We start from the raw sequence: 18022 nt of genomic DNA, 5'->3' as shown, positions 1-18022 counted from the left end.
CCTGCCTCTCTTTCTTCTTCAGTTTTCCCATCTGTAAAATTAAGATAAGATTTGTCTGCCTCACAGATCTACTGCATGGATAAATTAATGTTCATAAAACATTTTCATGACTAATAGTGCTAGATACTGCAACTGTTACATTTGTATTTATTAGTAAGTCTGCAAGTCTGTCACAGAGGTAACAAATTCCATGACTTTCCGGTACCTCTGAGACTTCTGCAGCGGCCAGTGCGTCTGGCTGGGGCCAACCACACTGGCCACTGCTGGGGCAGTCTTGGTCCACTGCGGCCCCCACCCGGTACCAGCAGGGTTCCTGGGCCGCACACTGACACTTGCTCCCCCAAGCACCAGTGGGGGTCCTGGGCTGTGGGCCACTGCCCCCCCTGCATCAGTGGAGGTCTCGGGCAGTGCGCTGCTGCCCTCCCCAAGCACCCATGGTGCCCTCAGGCCATCCCCCCCAAGAGCATCTGCAGCACCCCCGGGCCATCCCCTGCCCCAGAGCACCCAAGATTTAGTCAGGGGTATATAGTTCAAGTCATGGATAGGTCACAGACCATGAATTTTTTTTTACCCCCCATGACCTGTCCATGACTTTTACTAAAAATACCCGTGACTAAAACATAGCCTTATTTATTAGTTATGGGGAAGTATAAATTGTAGCTATTGTATGGAGAAATAACTGTAGCTAATCTATGTATTATCCTATTTAAATTAACAGCCTATAGTAAAGAAATGTTACTTCTAAAAGAGTCAGGTATTCATAAAACAGTGTTCTACTGCCAAAACTGTTCAGCCTTGTACATATGCAAATCTATAATTTTCTTTGCTAATAATTTATACAAATCTAATGGAAACAGCTTAAAGGGAAATGGTGTGCTAGACTGATGTTTTCACTGGCCTGCTGACTGCTCAGGAGTATGTGTGAAACAAGTTAGTGGACTCAGTTTGGTATCTTGTTGCTGAATGTTCCAACCTGCTGCCAGAATTGACAAACTTGTTAGCAGAAGACAAGGAGTAAATGTGCTGTCATAACTGAAATATTGTCTCAGCCTCTACAAGGCAGGCCAACAAAAACTGGCAGGCTCTCTGTGACGGCTATTGTTCATCTAGAATATCTGGCAAATTTCTCCAGCATTGTATTTGTAACAAAATATATGAAATAGATTTCTTCATAGGACAGCAACTTTGCCCCAAGCATTACTCTCTTCATTACTTGTCTGTTTATAGGTATTATCCCATACTCTCCTGAAAATTGTCTTGAAGCCTCCCTTCTCACTATTGCAACATTGAGTAAACTGACCACTACAAAGCAGCTGTAAATTTGTAGTGTGAGCACCCTCTGCTCTCTTTGACTTGAGGCACTAGTTGTTGTATATTCAACACTCGCTGTGAACACTGCCCCCCTTGACTTGAAAGTGGGTGGACTGGATTGGCCATAGAATCATAGAACTGGAAGGGACCTTGAGAGATCATCTAGTCCAGTCCCCTGCACTCAGGTAGGACTAAGGGTACGTCCATACTACCCACCCAGGTCGGCGGGTAGCGATCGACTTCTCGGAGTTCGATATATCGCGTCTCATCTAGACGCGATATATCGAACTCCGAACGCGCTCCCGTCGACTCCGGAACTCCACCACCGCAAACGGCGGTGGCGGAGTTGACGGGGGAGCCACGGACTTCGATCCCGCGCCGTGAGGACGGGTAAGTACTTCGAACTAAGGTACTTCAAGTTCAGCTACACTATTCGCGTAGCTGAACTTGCGTACCTTAGTTCGAAACCCCCCCCCCCAGTGTAGACCAGGCCTAAGTATTATCTAAACCACTCCAAGTGTTTGTCTAACCTGCTCTTAAAAATCCCCAATGATGGAGATTCCACGATCTCCCTAGGCAATTTATTTCAGTGATTAACCACTCTGACAGGAAGTTTTTCCTAATGTCCAACCTAAACGAAAGCTCTGGGTGAGGCCTGAACTCACAACCCCAGGAATACTTCCTCCTGCACTAACCAGTTGCACCACTGTAGGTACTTGTTAGAAAATGCCTCCCTGCATTGGATCAAACCTGGGTCAATTGCTTGGAAAGGAGCTATTCTCGCCACTAGACCACCAATGCATCCATCTTTTGGCCATGATCCTGCAAAGACTTGTGCTTATCTTTATATATTGTGTATATAATCCAAGAAAAGCTTTAAAAAGAAATAGCGAGGTAGGTTATGCCTTTTTTGATTTATGTGACATGAGCTGAATTATTGTGTAAAACAGATTCTCAAACTTACGCTTACTGTGGCCCAGCTTTTAATGGTCTGTACAAGACAAACTCTTTCCTCCCCTTCATGCTCATAGGTAGAATCATAGAATATCTTCCACTGGCAATGTCATGGTATCTTGCTGGTAACTACAGTAATTGCCTACAGGGGAACGTAGTCTGGGGAGGGGACAGCGTTTTGTATTTTTAAATGTAACTTATTGCGCTTTCGCTGCAGGCAAGGGGCCAGGGAAGCCAGCGGCATGTGCCCTTGTCGCCCCGTGGGCCCCACCAGCAGTAGCTGCTGTGTGTTACACCAGTACGTCCTGGGTGGCTCATGGCCCTGGGCAGCGGGGCTACGCTGGCACCTGGCAGGCAGGACGGTGCCAGGGCTGAGGACGGGGTGCGGCTATACTGAGCCGCCATGCGGGGAGGGGGACGCCAACCCCCTGATGCTTTTCTGTTAGGCAGGTGAGACGCCAGCAGCCCGCGGTCACTTGACCTCAAGATGGCGATTCTAGTAAGGGTCAATCAAGTGGTTACCGCTCCTGGCTGCCCCCAGCAAAGATGGCGCCGGACGCCCCTTTTCTCCCTACGCCCTTCTAGCCCTCGCCACTCTATGGTAAGACGCGCTTTGTGCCTCTGTGCGCATAGCGTGGGCGTTCTGTCAGAACTCCCAGGATGCCTCTATGATCGGGCGGCGCGGTGCAGGCTGGGACGCTGGCGGAAGGGTGGCTCACGTGACCCCCAGCACAGCACGGCGGCGCGCCTGGCTCTGTGCGGTGTGTTCGCGGCCTAGAGGCCCCCAAGCCCGGCGGAGGCGGCGAGCGGGACAGGCCTTCCCCATCCGGCGCGTGCAGGAGAGGCTGAGGCGGTGCCACGCACGCGGCTCCTGCCCCTCAGGGAAGGAGGGTGAGTCCCGGGGGCAGGTGGGGAGAGAAGCCGCCATCGGCGCCCGCCCGCCCGCGGAGGAGACGCGATCCCCCCTCCCCCCCCCGGGTGCGCGAGGAAACCCCGCTCCCCATCCTGGGGAGAACCCGCCCCCTCCACCGAGCACCACGAGGGGGCTGCCCAGCGCCGGGGGTGGGGGCGAGTCTCGCACTGGGGTGTGCATCGGTGTATCCCCCCCCCCCCGAGCGAGCGGCGAGTCTCTGCCCTATGAGAGGGGGAGGCGGGGACGCCCCTTCGCTGAGGGGTGGGGGCCACCTGCCATCCTCTCGCTTGGAAACGCGGAGCGTAACCATCCATTCCCCCCCCCCCGCCTCCACGGAGGAGGGGGGGCATCTCTTCGTCCCCACTGCCTGGCCCTGTGAAGTGAGTGGTGTTAGCTACATGTGTCAGCGTAGGCTACTTAGCACTTACTCTGGCCCAAACCCATGGTGTTTAAGAATGTTAGTTGGCTATGGATCCCACTAGGATAGACCAAGACTGACGAATTAGCTTTTAAACTGTATTGGTTTTGATGATGTCTACTCTGGTAAAATGTATTGTGAGAGAACATTTTAACTAACATGATGTGAAATGAGATTTTGAAATGTGGGCAAGGACAGTCATATTCAAAAATATGTTAGCTGGCTGTGATTAACAAAACTTTCAACCTGACTCTAGGGAGTCAGCGTTTTAAAAGTTTTGATAAGAATATTTTTAAACAACACTTGTTTCCCCGGATACGTCTACACCATCTCTGAGAAGGAGATGGAGGCTTTCTCTGTTATAGGGGAATAGTTTTTCCCTTCATTTTAGTTAAAAATGGGGAGTCTCTATCAACTTTCTCCACACATGCATGCTCTCTGGCTGTATTACTTTGTGAGGCGAAGATAAGCCAGGGGTGGGCAAACTAGGGCTGCATCCGGCCCATCAGGGCTTTGGATCTGGCCCACGGGATTGCCAGCCCTGTGGCTGTGCTGCAAGCGGCCGGCACCACGTCCCTGCGGGCTCTGTGTGCTGCCCTTGCCTGCAGGCACCGCCCCCGGCCACTCCCATTGGCAGGGAATGTGGAACCGCGGCCAGTGGGAGCTTTGGGAAAGGTACCTACAGGCAAGGGCAGCCCTTGGAGCTCTCTGCCTTAGCCCTGCTGTGTGCTGCTGCTACCCTGGAGCCACTCAAGGTAAGTGGTGCTGGGCTGGAGCCCTCACCCCCAACCCTTCCTGCACCCCAACCCCCTGCCCTGAGCCTCCTCCTGCACCCCAACCCCCTGCCCTGAGCCCCCAACTGCCTGCCCTAGCCCAACATTCATGGCCCTGCATGCAATTGCCCCACCCAGATGTGGCCCTCGGGCCAAAAAGTTTGCCCACCCCTGAGATAAGCCACGACCACCAGTGCACTGCAATAGGCGTGGAAGTTAAGGTTCTAGGCATAGTCAGGCCTTGAGAGAGAGAAGCCTAAATTATAGTCTTTTGTACTTTTTATGGGGGCCAGACACCCCCTCAGTAGTTGCTTTGCAAATAGTTTTCTGGGTCTTCATGCTCCTCTCTAAAGATTTCCTGAGAAAGAAGGCTCACTGGATGCTGTAGCCCTAGCAACACAGAGGAGATATAATCATGTTGCTGAGGAATCCTCCCATTCTCAGGATTGGGATGCAGACAGGGCCCTCATTGGCCTTCACAAAGTGGAGCTTTGTGTGGGCACAACAAGTTGCAGAATCAGGGGCTAAACAGTAAAGTGTGTTGCAGTGGGAGGCAGGGCATGGAGGGAAGAGTAATGGGAAGGATAATGGCTATCTGCTGTTTTGGTTGTGTGTGCTGCCTCTTGGGCTGCTTTTGCCTGCATAGAAGGTGAAAATCCACACCTTGAGTTACGCAGCTGTATTGAGCGAAATCCCAGTGTGCCAAGAATATAAGAGAACCTCAGAATGATGGCAAATTGTGGTTTTATCTGTTTTCTTCTTCAAAATAGCTTAAAATTCTATAATGAGGATTGTGTTGACCTAATTTCGACCCCACTCCTGCATACATTGAACTTAATGGCAATACTGACCAGAACAATTTTCTTTTTCAGTTTCCTCTTCCAGAGGTCATCCTGTTCTGCAGTCTTTTTTATATTTTTCTTGCTAACCTGTACTGTTAAGTGAAATGAAAAATGTGCAAATTATTTGAGGACAACATATAAAAGGGCATTTATTCATTCTTTGGCAGTGGTACTACTTAGGACTAGACTTTGAAGACTCCCATAATCAGAATTGTCTAAAGTTTTTCACCTTAGGAGTTTTGCTTGTTTTAGAAAGTATTTAAAACACTGATGTGGTGAAAAGACTGCAGATTTTTAACAAAATACTAGGTAACATAGTATTCAAATCACCAGCAGAATATTTGTAACATCCTATTAATTTGAGCAATTCTGTTATAATTTACAAGCCTCTCCAGCATAATTCTGCAACCAGTTGTATATAAAATTAGACTTTCTGTAAAGCATTCCACGTTGGAGTCCAGACCAAAAAAAACTACTAAAATATATATTGGAATATATCTGCATGTGCACCAGATTTTGCCTAAGACTTGAACAAACGAAGCTTAAATTTCTGGTTGGTTAACCAAACTATAATAAAAGAATTTTCCAAAGGTGAATTGCACCAACAGCATTTCCTTATTTCAGAAACTGCTTTCTTATTTGCCTCATGTTTTGCCAAAAAATCTCCTTACTGTAAACTAAATATACAGACTTTGAAATGCAAAAGGACAGTATTGGAGGAATTTTGGAGGTGAGGTAAAATCAGAGTTAAAATGGAAATAGCCAGAACAGCCTTGACCATGTTATCGCTACTTTGATGACATAATATGCATCTTTAACTTCAAATATATATTTTAAAAAATTAATCATTTATTCACACAGCAAGAGTTGAAGGTTCTGTAATTCCTGTGCTACAATTGATGTTACTAACACCTTGTGTAGTGCAGCCTCAGTTTAACATTCAGTGTTGTAATTAACTGTTGCATGAGGAATACAGACTTCTGAATGCTGTTTTTTTTATAGGTTTTTAAAACAATTTTTTAGTTACCTTTGGAAAGGAAACTACACATTTTGCTCAACCAGATTTTGAAAAGACCAATATTAAAACAAATGGAAAACTATTTTGGGAACTAATGCTACTGGTGTCAAAAGTTATTGTCATCAAGATGTTATTTCTGCAAGGAGGCTTAGTTGCCAATTTAATAAAAAATTAAAGATGTCCTTGATTGCTTTAATTACATTACTGATTCTAGTAATGAGAAATTCATGATCTACTTACAGCCCTGTCTGCTCACTCACCATTATTAAAAATATATTTTATATATTTAAAGTTCAGAAGTACTCTGAATAATTGAAATTTTAGTTTCTTTAGCCACAGAATGTGAACATGGCATCAGCAGTGCAAGCTTCCCATGCTTCCTTGCTAATATGCTGGAACCGTGATGCAATGGAAGTGCTTGGTAATGAGACAGTAGTACAGCCTCCACGTTATTTCAGTATTTGGAATGGCATCACTTGTGATGGTGACTTCAATGTTGTAGACACCTATTCTCCAAGTATTGAACTCTGGACTCTAATCACTGACACATTTTGTGTAGGCTCAGTTTCATTCAAAGTCCTACTATGTTAATGCATTAGTGAAAGCCACCTGTAACTTTGCATAAGGTAATATAAAAACAAGAGCTATAATATACACTTGTAAATTCTTCTAATCACACAAACCTAAATATCCCTTCCTTGAGGCCCTACCATGCTCACTCCATCCATCCCCCCTCCCTCCGTCACTTGCTCTCCCCCACCCTCACTCACTTTCACTGGGCTGGGGTAGGCGGCTGGGGGTGGGGTGGGCTCTGGGCTGGGGTTGAGGAGTTTGAAGTGTGGGAGGGGGCTCTGGGCTGAGCCTGGGGCAAGGTGTGGGTGCAGGAGAGAGTGCAGGGTGCAAGCTCTGGGAGGGAGTTTGGGTGCAGGAGGGAGCTCTGGGCTGGGCGGGGGTTGGGTTGCAGGCTCTGGGAGGGAGTTTGGGTGCGGGAGGGAGCTCAGGGCTGGGGCAGGAGGTTGGGGTGCGAGGGGGTGAGAGGTATTGGCTCTGGGAGGGCATTTGGGTGCAGGAGGGGGCTACGGGCTTGGGTAGGAGATGGATGCAGGAGGGGGTGTGGCATGCAGGCTCTGGCGGGGAGGCGCTTACCTCGGGTGGCTCCCAGTTGGTGGCGCAGTGGGGCTAAGGCAGGCTCCCTGCCTGCCCTGGTCCTGCGCCACTCCCAGAAGCAGCTGGCACGTCTCTGCGTCCCTGGGGGGGAAACGGGGCTCTTCCTGTGCCTGCAAGCGCCACCCCCACAGCTCCCATTGGCTGCAGTTCATGGCCAATGGGAGCTGCGGGGGCAGTGCACGGAGAACTCCTGCCCCCTAGGGGCTGCAGGGATGTGCCAGCTGCTTTTGGGAGCATCGTGAAGCCAGTTCAGGCAGGGAGTCTGCTTCAGCCCCAGTGCGCTGCCAGACTTTCAGCACCTAAAATCTCCCGGTTTGGCTTCAGTAGCTTCCAGGAGATAGGGTGTAATTCTGGGAGAATCCCGGCAAAACCTGGATGGAGGGTTGGCAACCCTAACAATTAACTTGAACTACCAAGGCTCTTCTGACTGATAGAAGGGAGAAGGAGCACGTGCCCTCTTCTCTCCCTCATCTAAGAGTTTACTAATTGTTGTTGGAGAAATCCTGCTACTCAGTTCCTTCTCTCTGGTTCGTTCTTCCCCTCCCCCAAATAAATCCAGCCCCAAAACAAACAAACACCCCAAACAGCTTCCTAGCTTCTTCAAGATGTCTCTCCCCGCCTTCCCTTCACTGAGAATAGCTTCAGTATCTGTGTCTAGTTCTGCTCTTCAGAGCTCTCCTTAATAGCCAGAGAATGAAACTGACATCTTTGTCAGTTTCACCCTTCCAAGAGAATTTTACACATCAGCAGAAAAAACATCCTATTCTCTTTTTAACTTTATTTTACTGTTGCATGTGAAAGCTATGGATAGCAGAGGTACTGGAGATCTCTCTACACACTCAGGACTATATCATTGAATTGATTCACATTAGTAAGATCTTTTCAAGGGCTAGAAACTTGTTCCTTTTTTAAACAAGTTTAAATTGGTGAATTTTTCAAGCTGTGAAGATAGCAACACATTTCATTCACTGTAGGCCTCGATATGAAAGGTTGTAAACCCTGTCTTTTCCTTAACAACTGTTTTTTATTCATGTTGAGGGCTAAAGGTTATTCCATTGAATGCTAGGTTTTGCTTTGATTTTGATCAAAAACATACCTTAGCCTATATGGACATCTGAGCCTCCAGCTCATTTGGAACAAATCTGGGTCCAGTAGTTCTTTCCTGCCATCCTTCCCAAAAACTGTCTTTATGTATCCACATATGGAGGAGTCCCTTTGTTCAGACCTCTCCTTTCCTGGGACCCTGGGAAGTGATTGCTTGCAAGGGTGCATATGATGCATTTGGCTTTTGGTTAGGAAAATACACAACTAAAAAAACCTAGGTGGAGAAGGGAATCTCCTTGTTCTTCCACCCCAGAAGTCTTCGATGTTAGTAGTATTTCAGCTATTTTAAACTGCTACATCAAGTGTATGTGACAGTAGATTTTTGATTCGCAAAGCTTAATGGCAAAAGGGACAGCAATGAGAGAGCCATAGAAAGGAGAGGCATGCTAAAAAAACTGAACAGTAGAAAAGTGTGTCTATTTTGTGTGATCTAAGTATAGCTTAGATCTTATAAATGTGGGAATACTTCTGTTTGCTTCCTGGTTAATCCACCACTTCAGGCCTTGTATCACAGATATAGTTTACCTTTACTTGTGGTGGGAAGAGCTAGATGCCCTTTGGTCAGTTAAAGGGACATTGTCTCTACTTGAATATTTTGTTAATTGGCTAACTTAAAATACTACACTTGCATAGTGCTCCATTTTAACTAGTAGGAACTGAACTTTAAAAAATAGCTTTTTTTTTTTTTCCTGCTCCTGCTTAGAGGTATATTTGATGTGAGCTCAAGAGTAACACCAGCAAATATGCTTGGACTCGCTGCCCCTGGTGTACACGCCTGCTTATTTCCATAGTTCTTCCAGACTCTGTGAAAATAATCTTGGTTCTGAATTCTAATATCACATGTAACTCCTTCCTCGAAGTCTCTCTGTATCTCTTGTTACGGTAGGATAGTGGTATTAGCTTTTAGTGCTAACATTCTAGCACTACCATGTTTCCTGCTTGCTCCTATGTATGGGAGGTACTTCTAGGCCCAGTGGCTCTTGTTTTGTGCACCTCCCTGCTCCAACCTGAGTGGGGTATAGATAGTGTTTCTTGCTCCTCATACATCTAGCTCTTACACCATCCACACGCAGACCTATTTCCTGCTCATTCTGGCTCCTGCACTTGAGGGAGGGGGCACCTTCCCATCCCAAATTATCTCTCTATAACCAACTCTTGCTAAACGAAACCCATTTTTAAAATTGGACAAAAAACATACCTCCAGCAGGATTGGAACCCTGTTGATTCAGGGATAGTAGCTGAGTCTGGCATTCTGACTTAGCGGTACCCCATTTACTTAAGAATATAGGCTCATGGTAGGGTATTTGCATGGTAATAGTTACTGATGCATTAATGTATGAGACTTTATTCAAGCAGATAACATGCAAATAATGCTGATAAGCATATGGGTTTTTTTGGTTTGTTTTTTAACACAAGTTTCGTCTGTAAAGACCAGATATTTGAATAACAAGCTAGATTACTTTTTAGATAGTTTCAGCACTATCTTAGCAATTATATTCGCAACTATTATTAAACTAAGAGTATATACCTCCCTTCTGTTTTGGTAGGAGGTATAAGCACTTTTCAAACTGTAAGTGGTCTCTTGTAAGTGTATATATAGATCAGTGGTCCCCCAATGCAGTGCCTGCAGGTGCCATGGCACCCGCCGGGGCATTTATGTGCGCCCACCTAGTGCCCAGCAGGGGAGAGAAGCCGCGGCCCCGCGCCTGCCGGTGACAGAGAACTCTGGGGCTGCGGGTGCCGGTGTTATCGGTCCCTGGCAGGTGCGGGGCCGCAGCTTAAGCCGGAGAGAAGCCCCTGCTGGGGACAGAGAACTCCGGGGCTGCAGGCTTCATTGTATGTTAAAGTAAGAATAGTAAATATATTTGGACCAGCAGTTCAACAATGTTTAACTTTTTTAAAATAAATAAGATGAAAACTGTTTATGATATTTATTTTGTAAAAAACGCCTTCATTTTTCTTACAGGTAGATAAAAGAGCAAATTCACATGGTAAGGTGAAAGAGTAATTGCTGAATAATTTAATTAATACCTTTTACATGTAAAATTACCTTTTTTATCTTATGGATTCATATATTATGTATATTAAATATTATGTTTTTCATATTATTTAATGTACAAATACAAAATAAGCCTTGAAAAATTGTTGGCGCCCGCCACACTCTTCTGAAAACATGAACGTGCTACTGGCTACAAAAAGGTTGGGGACCACTGATACAGATAGTGACTGTGTCTAAATAGTGAATGCGTTTTAGAATATTCTTTATTATGAGTAGGTAGCATGCTGACTCTTCAACTCATCAGCTACCAGCCAAGTTGAACCAACAAACATAGGAACTGGCAAGTTAAAAATAGACCGGAGACCCCTCTGTATGCCTATCAACCCTGTGTTCACAGTTAGGAATTTTCCTGGTGTTTGTCCCATTAATAGATATTACTTTTAGCAAAGTGTCAGGAAATCCTGATTCTGACCCTCAGTAACTTGACTCTCAAACATCTAATACATTACCACTTCATCTGTGCAGGAGGAGCTAGTTGGCTTATTGCAAAACTTTTTTCTGAAATTATTTTTGATTTTAGATATTGGAAAAGTAACTCCTGTGGGCATATTGTATTTTTTCTGAGCTCGTTATCTACAAACAGTTCTTTGTGAAATGTTTGGCATAAAGAATTAGTTTAATCTCTTGCATCAGTCCATCCTAAAAGGCAAGACTTTCATGTTTAATAATAGCACTATTAGAAAAGAAGTCTTCCACTACTGCTGAATTATTGTTTAATTGGGGAAAAGAAACATAAAACTGAAGTTTGCATTTCCAACAGGCAGTCCCTACAAGGATGAAAATCAGAGTTAGCGTGGTGATTATCAGTTCACTCCACTTTGAATAGATGATGTTTTGAGGCTATCTTTTTTTTTCCCCCCTCTCAGATTGCTGCTGCAAGAATGTCTTTTCCACCTCACTTGAATCGCCCTCCTATGGGAATCCCAACACTTCCACCTGGGATTCCACCTCCACAATTTCCTGGGTTTCCTCCACCTGTACCTCCTGGTAAGTGATGTTAGCAAGTAGAACCACCATGGAACCAAATTAATTTTTCCTGTACTAAATTTTAAACCTTTTGTATTCACTCTTGCACTTATGCAATTGCATACCGGTATTTTAAGGCTGAAGACCCTATTTATCCATAGAGATGTACTATATGAGTAAGCTTCCCATTGTTATGCCCAATGTTTCTCTGACCAGAAATCAAAACTTCTAGGGTGAGAATAGCTCAGTTTCTGTCTAGTTATTCCTCATCCTCTCCATTGAGATTGGCTCCTAACGTCATTTGTTTGTGGTGATGGGTTTTATGACACCTACCTACTTGGCAATGGACTGCAGTTTTCAACTTTTTTCAAATAGGTCACTGTAACAGCCTTTGGATGGTAACCCAAACACCATGGAAGGCACTTTGGATACCCTGGGGAAGTGTGCTAGGAAAATATAGCAGCAACTTTTCATAGCTGCTAGCCTGTTTTGAACTTGAACCCATAGGTGAAAGGCTACAGAGCCCATTAGCAGTCCCTTGGCCATGGTTTTAATTTGCACACTGAGAACCTTTCCTTGTTGTTTATATTACAGTACAGGTAGTCCTCAGACTTACGACAAAATTGGTTCCTGCAAATTGTGTCGTAAGTCGAAATATCATAACTCAGAACCACAATACACTCTATTGCGGGACCAAGTGTCGTAAAGTATAAACCAATTGTCGTAAGTCAAACCAGGGTGTCAATTCAGAAATGTCGTAAGTGCCTTTCATCATAAATTGAACGTCGTAAAGTCGAGGACTGCCTGTAATACTGAGAGGCCCCAATCTAGAGGGGGCCCGTTAGTGCTAAGCCAGTGGTCCCCAACCTTTTTCATCTGGCGGGTGCCGGACGACGAGCCACCGAGGACCATGGCTGGCGGATGAGCATCCGCTGAAATGCTGCCGAGAAGCAGCAACGTCAATAGGCATCGCCACTGACAAGCAGCACCATCCAGAGGCGTCACCGCCGAAATGCTGCTGACGAGCAGCGTCATCCAGAGGTGTCATTGCCGAAATGCCGCCGAAAATCAGCGGCATTTCAGCAGCAATGACTCTGGATGACACTGCTTCTCAGCAGCATTTCATCGGATACTTGTCCGCCAGACAGTACGCTGGTGCACATAGATGCCCAGGCGGGCCTGCATTGGGGACCACTGACATAGGACAAAGAGCTTTCCTCTTGCAAAGTTTAACCTTGTACAAAACAAATTCATTGTTTCAATGATAGCAATCCATAGAGGGTATAAACAGGAAGAGAGAAGGATTTTGAAAATATCATGGTCTTTCTTGCAACCAGAACATGTGATCTGCATCACTAATGTACTCGTCTGTGGGCATAACACCTGTTTCCTTAAAGAGGGGACACTGGTTTCTCAAGTCTCTACTCTTCTGTGAATAATACTACAGGCAGATAGTGACACCTATAGTTAAGATTGCCATATACTTTTTTGTTACTTGTTTTCAGTTGTTTAACTGCATTTAAAAAAGATCTTACAGCTGATTCAATGACAAGCTCTAGCAACTTCATACTTTACAACGGGACACACGGTGAAATTTTGGCAAGGAGAGGTGTGTGTGTCTCGTCATGGTGTCAGGAATGTGCCTTTTGCTCTCTCTATGAAAATTCACCTAAATATGACCAAGTTATAAACATCTGAAAAATTACAGTTCATGTATGCTCAGTATAGATATGTTAGTTTAGCAGCTAAATTGTCTTGATTGTCAGTATTGGGTATACTCCATACACACACACACACAGCTCCTTTGTGTTGACCAGACTGCTACTCCTGGGGGAATTCTGTGCCACTGTGCAAGCGCAGAATTAATGTCCCCTCTGAATTTTACTCTTTCCTTGCAGAATAATTGATTCATGCACCCCTCCCAGGCAGCAGTCCCAAGTAGGCATATCTGGTTTGGGCATGGGGAGCAGCCCTGGGAGACACAAATCGCCATCTCTTCTCTTGCATGTGCTGCTCCTGGGGCCAGGTCAGACCCATCCCTGGGAACCTCCTGCAGCTGCAGGAAGCTCAGCACTCCTGCTTCCTGTCCCCATCACTCCCCAGCTGCGGGGTGAGGGTTCACTTTGTGGGGAACTGCCCCTTATCCACCTGACCCCCCTGCCAAGCCCCACCCTCCCTGCACCTGAATCACTCTGCTAATCCTCTTGCACCCGGACCCCCACCTAGGGTGACCAGCTGTCCCGATTTTATAGTGACAGTCCTGATATTTGAGGCAGTTTCTTCTATGGGTGCCTATTACCCCCCACCCCGTCCCAAGTTTTCACACTTGGTCTCTGGTCACCCTATCCCCACCTCATTGAGCCCCAACCAGCTGCACCTGGATCCCCCCACAGAGTCCCATTCCCGCTGCACTCAGCACCCCCCAGCAAGCCCCCGTGCATTGAGATCCCCACACCCCCAACCAAGCTGCTGGCATCCAGATTGCCCCACACAGAACCCTCTTACCCCACAGCTGCATCGGGCTGAGCCTGCTTGCCCCACACCTGGATTGGGTAGCAGGGCTGGGCTTGTGCCAAAGCCTCTCTTCCTCTCACTTGCTATTGCAGAGTGCCTGGAGCTGGGGAGAGACAACAGAGATAACACCACAGATAACAGCCTTTTACTGCTTACAGTTACTCCATTAGGTCAGGTAATAGTGGAGTATGCTGTGGGTTTAAAGTTCCCAGTGACCCATTTGGGGGTAGGGGGAGAGAAGCAGTCAATATAGTTTCATCTGATGAAATGTTTTGTGTTCAATTTTTGTTTTTAAAAAACTGAAGATTTATTATGTAATTTACTACAGTAAACATCAAGGTTGCAAACTCAAGCACACGCACATACGAAATGCCTGAATTAAAGTTGCCCATGCAACCCTAATTTGGCCCTCTTGTACATATGCATTTTGATACAGTCTTTAATTATATGACCACATATTCTCTCTCCCCGGACCCCTGCCTCATTAAGTGCATAGGGCTGATGTTGTGGGAATGAGGCTGTTGTCTGTAAGGCCTCGTTTGTTGGAGAAGTTGGAAAGTGTGTAGTGAATGAGCCAATTAACTTCAGGAAGAGAGAGAATGGTCTTGTGATTCAGGGGTATTGTGAACATAAATTCATTAATGTTTTTAAAGAACTAAGGTATGACAAAGAATATCCTAGAGATGCCCAGGAGGAAATTAATTCTGTATTCAGGGCAAGATTTGGAGGTTGTACAGTATGCATGCTGTTATGTGGTATGATGAGAATAAACAGAAATGATAGGAAAATGTTGAATAGCTATCCATACAGTGAGCACAATCTATTCTGTGCATTGTGAACTTCATATTTGTTCTGAATTTGTTCTCTGATTTGCAGGCATGTCTGCACAGCAGCTTACCAGTGTTACTTACTACTTTTTCCTGGCATACAATAAGTGATTGGCTCAGGTGTATTCTGTCTTTGTTATTCTAGAGTGTGTGTGGGTAACATTGATATATTCTCTCTCTCCCCCTCAGGGACCCCCATGATTCCTGTACCAATGGGCATTATGGCTCCTGCTCCAACGGTAAGTAGTACTGGGAGTAGGTGCAAAGTAATGTGCACAAAACATGCTTTATTGATTGAAACTACTCTATATGTAATTTGCCCCCAGTTTATTAACAACCTTCATAACCATGAAAGGAAAGGCTTGGTGTTAAATGTTAGACTGATATATTAAACTCTGAGCTGGGCAAGGTTTTAAAAGGATGTATATGGAATTGCTAACTGCTAGAAATTGAAACAGTTATTGTTTGCAAATAGAAAGTTAAACTTTTATTTCTGTCTCAAATGAAGTAATTTAGAGATGGCCTCGTGATAACACTCTGCACTGCTGTGCAAATCATCAGGGTTGGCTGACTGGTCTCTTGCTTACCAGATCAGTAGGCCTGCAGGGTGCCATGAGGTATTCTGTAGCCCGTATTGGTGAGTGCATCGCCCAACACTGCTGCTAAACTGGCCAGAAGAGTCGGTGCTGACAAGCTTCTGAGCAAGTTCTAACGAGTCCTTTTTGGCTCCCATGCTGTGGGAGGGGAAAGATGCTCAGGACTTACTGAGACCTTGAGGGAAAAACTGCTTTTAGTGGTTTTATCTATACGCATGGATTCTTATTGGCATGTAGGGTTGTTTTCTGACTATAAAATCTGGGTTCATTCTAGGTATTAAAGCCATTTCCTAGCTGTTTTTCCATCTAAACTTATGAGGCTGCTGTTACTAAAATCTTGCAAAAGTGAAATCTGCTGAAGAAATCAGTCCAAAACCTAATGTCTCTAACAGAGGAATATACTCATGCTACATTATGTATTTTATAGCAGTAAGATGCTGGAACAAATGCATTATTCAGTATCTTGGAAGAAATATGGTTGTGCCCCTGGCCTTAAAGAATTGATGAGGAAGAAATAAGCACGTGCACACAATGAAATTATTTTTTTTTAAACCTTCTTTATAACATGAGTGGAAGATGTGCACACACATGAATACATCATACCTACATACATATGCTCCAGTTCCCAAACCATTTCTTCTTCACATTCAAGAAAAGAGGCTATCGTAGAGGAGGGATGTGAATTGATAAAGTAAAACATTGGTTTCTGTGTACAGTCTGGTACTTGATGCTATAAGTATGTTTTTGAGCCAGAATTGATCTTTTATTTACGGTCATAACTGTTAAGAATCTGTTTCTCATAGGATGTTAAGGTGTACCAGTATATCAAAAGATGGCAGGCTCATTGTTCATTTTTGGAGCAAGTACTGAATTAAAGATGACTCCTAACATCTTATCCAAAAGTGATCTCCTTGCACAACTATACCTCTTTCTGCCTTGCATTTCCAGCAAAGATTTTAAAATAACAATTTCATTCTTTTGAATCTAATAGGCAATATCTGTTATATTCTGTGTAGAATCTTAAAACTACTGTCCTGCTGTATTGGTGTGCAATTATCATGCTATGCTATAAACTTATTAGTGAAACACCTCTAGATCGCCAACTCTTCCTTGTTTATAAAATAGATACAGACATCTTGTTTTTCCTCCATAGGTCTTAGTTCCTACCGCAGTGTCCATGGTTGGAAAGCACTTGGGAGCCAGAAAAGAGCACCCGGGTCTAAAGAATAAAGAAAATGATGAAAACAGCGGTCCCACTACCACTGTCTTTGTGGGCAACATTTCCGAGAAGGCATCAGATATGCTTATAAGACAGCTCCTAGCTGTAAGTGCAGTGGTTGGTTTGTTAGACTTCATCCTCAGATGGTGTGTAATGTAAATATTCTGTCATCACTATAAACATGGTGGGATTAATTCACAAGCAGTGAAATTGGCCACTGATGGTGCAGTAATGACATGTTCATTAGACTTGTGTGAAAAGTGAACAATCAGTTTGACCAGAATAGCTTTCTTTCAGCTGGTACCAAATAGGAATATAGAAGATTTTTAGCAAAATTAACCCTTACTCTTTTGATTCCTTCGCAGAATGGTACTGTATTGTGTGAGCAACTGTTTAACACTTATTAAATGGTAATGTTCCTTTCTTAATTTTGCCTTCAAGAAATGTGGCTTGGTTTTGAGTTGGAAGAGAGTGCAAGGGGCATCTGGAAAACTTCAAGGTAAGTGTTGCTTTTTGGCATCCTGATCAGATTTATTTATTTTGATTATCGGGCAGCTTTCAAAGTATATACTGACAAATTAACATAATTCTAATATTTTGCATTTAAATTGAGTTGCATATGGCAATTTTTCCTGTTAACTCTTTATAAAAAAGGAACAAGGTCCAAATCTTAAATTTTGTAATTCTTTCAGAATAATGCAGTGGATATTTTTTTGTAAATTTGCAGAGTAAATATTTTCCCTTTTATGATGCATATTTCTGGAATATTTTTTTTAAAGTTTGAGAACCTATTAGTTCAAAGTTCCCAATATGGAACATATTTAATGATCTGTAAGGAAAAAGCTGTTAAATATTTACCTGAAGACATTGTTTTTTTGCTTTTCATCTCAATCATCAACCTCTAGCTTTTGGGTTTTGTGAATACAAAGAACCAGAATCCACTCTACGAGCACTGAGACTACTCCATGACCTCCAGATTGGAGAGAAGAAGCTGCTAGTTAAAGTTGATGCCAAGACAAAAGCTCAGCTAGATGAATGGAAAGCAAAGAAAAGGGCTTCCAATGGGGTAGGTATGCAATGTGAGACCTGCACTATGTAATGAGGGGCGGGGACAGGGTTATCTAGGTCTGGAAGCCAGGGCTCTTGGTTTCTATTCCTATCTTAGCTCTTAACTCACTCCATGATTTTTGCTAGACTGTGGCTCTTAAATCCCGTTTGAGAGTTTGTGGGGCTTGGGAACCTAATTTACTTAAGCATTTTTTGAGAATTTTACCTTAGGGCTTGTCGGCACTTAAATTTGCATATTTAACCAATGGAAACACCTGTTTTTCAATTTAGCTT

General features: G+C 44.5%; 1 protein-coding gene across 5 annotated transcripts in view; it reads left to right on the top strand.

The window, feature by feature from the left end:
• The window catches only part of RBM25 (RNA binding motif protein 25), a 72171-nt gene that overhangs the window by 30846 nt on the left and 23303 nt on the right, over positions 1–18022 (top strand). For 2 of the 5 annotated variants that reach the window (XM_045012175.1, XM_045012174.1), the window contains exons 1-6: positions 2718–2866; positions 11426–11546; positions 15056–15105; positions 16616–16786; positions 17123–17180; positions 17587–17747. In XM_045012175.1, coding sequence (XP_044868110.1) covers positions 2753–2866; positions 11426–11546; positions 15056–15105; positions 16616–16786; positions 17123–17180; positions 17587–17747 — 675 coding nt within the window. In that variant the 5' untranslated portion in view covers positions 2718–2752. Of the gene's footprint in view, positions 1–2717; positions 2867–2937; positions 3157–11425; positions 11547–15055; positions 15106–16615; positions 16787–17122; positions 17181–17586; positions 17748–18022 lie in introns of those variants that run through there. The other 3 variants (XM_045012177.1, XM_045012178.1, XM_045012176.1) reach the window with 2 other exon arrangements.

This window comes from Mauremys mutica, chromosome 4, assembly GCF_020497125.1.
Source record: "Mauremys mutica isolate MM-2020 ecotype Southern chromosome 4, ASM2049712v1, whole genome shotgun sequence".
Classification (NCBI taxonomy): Eukaryota; Metazoa; Chordata; order Testudines; family Geoemydidae; genus Mauremys; species Mauremys mutica.
The sequence above is the reverse complement of the archived record's forward strand: the minus strand, read 5'-3'. Positions and strand labels throughout refer to the sequence as shown.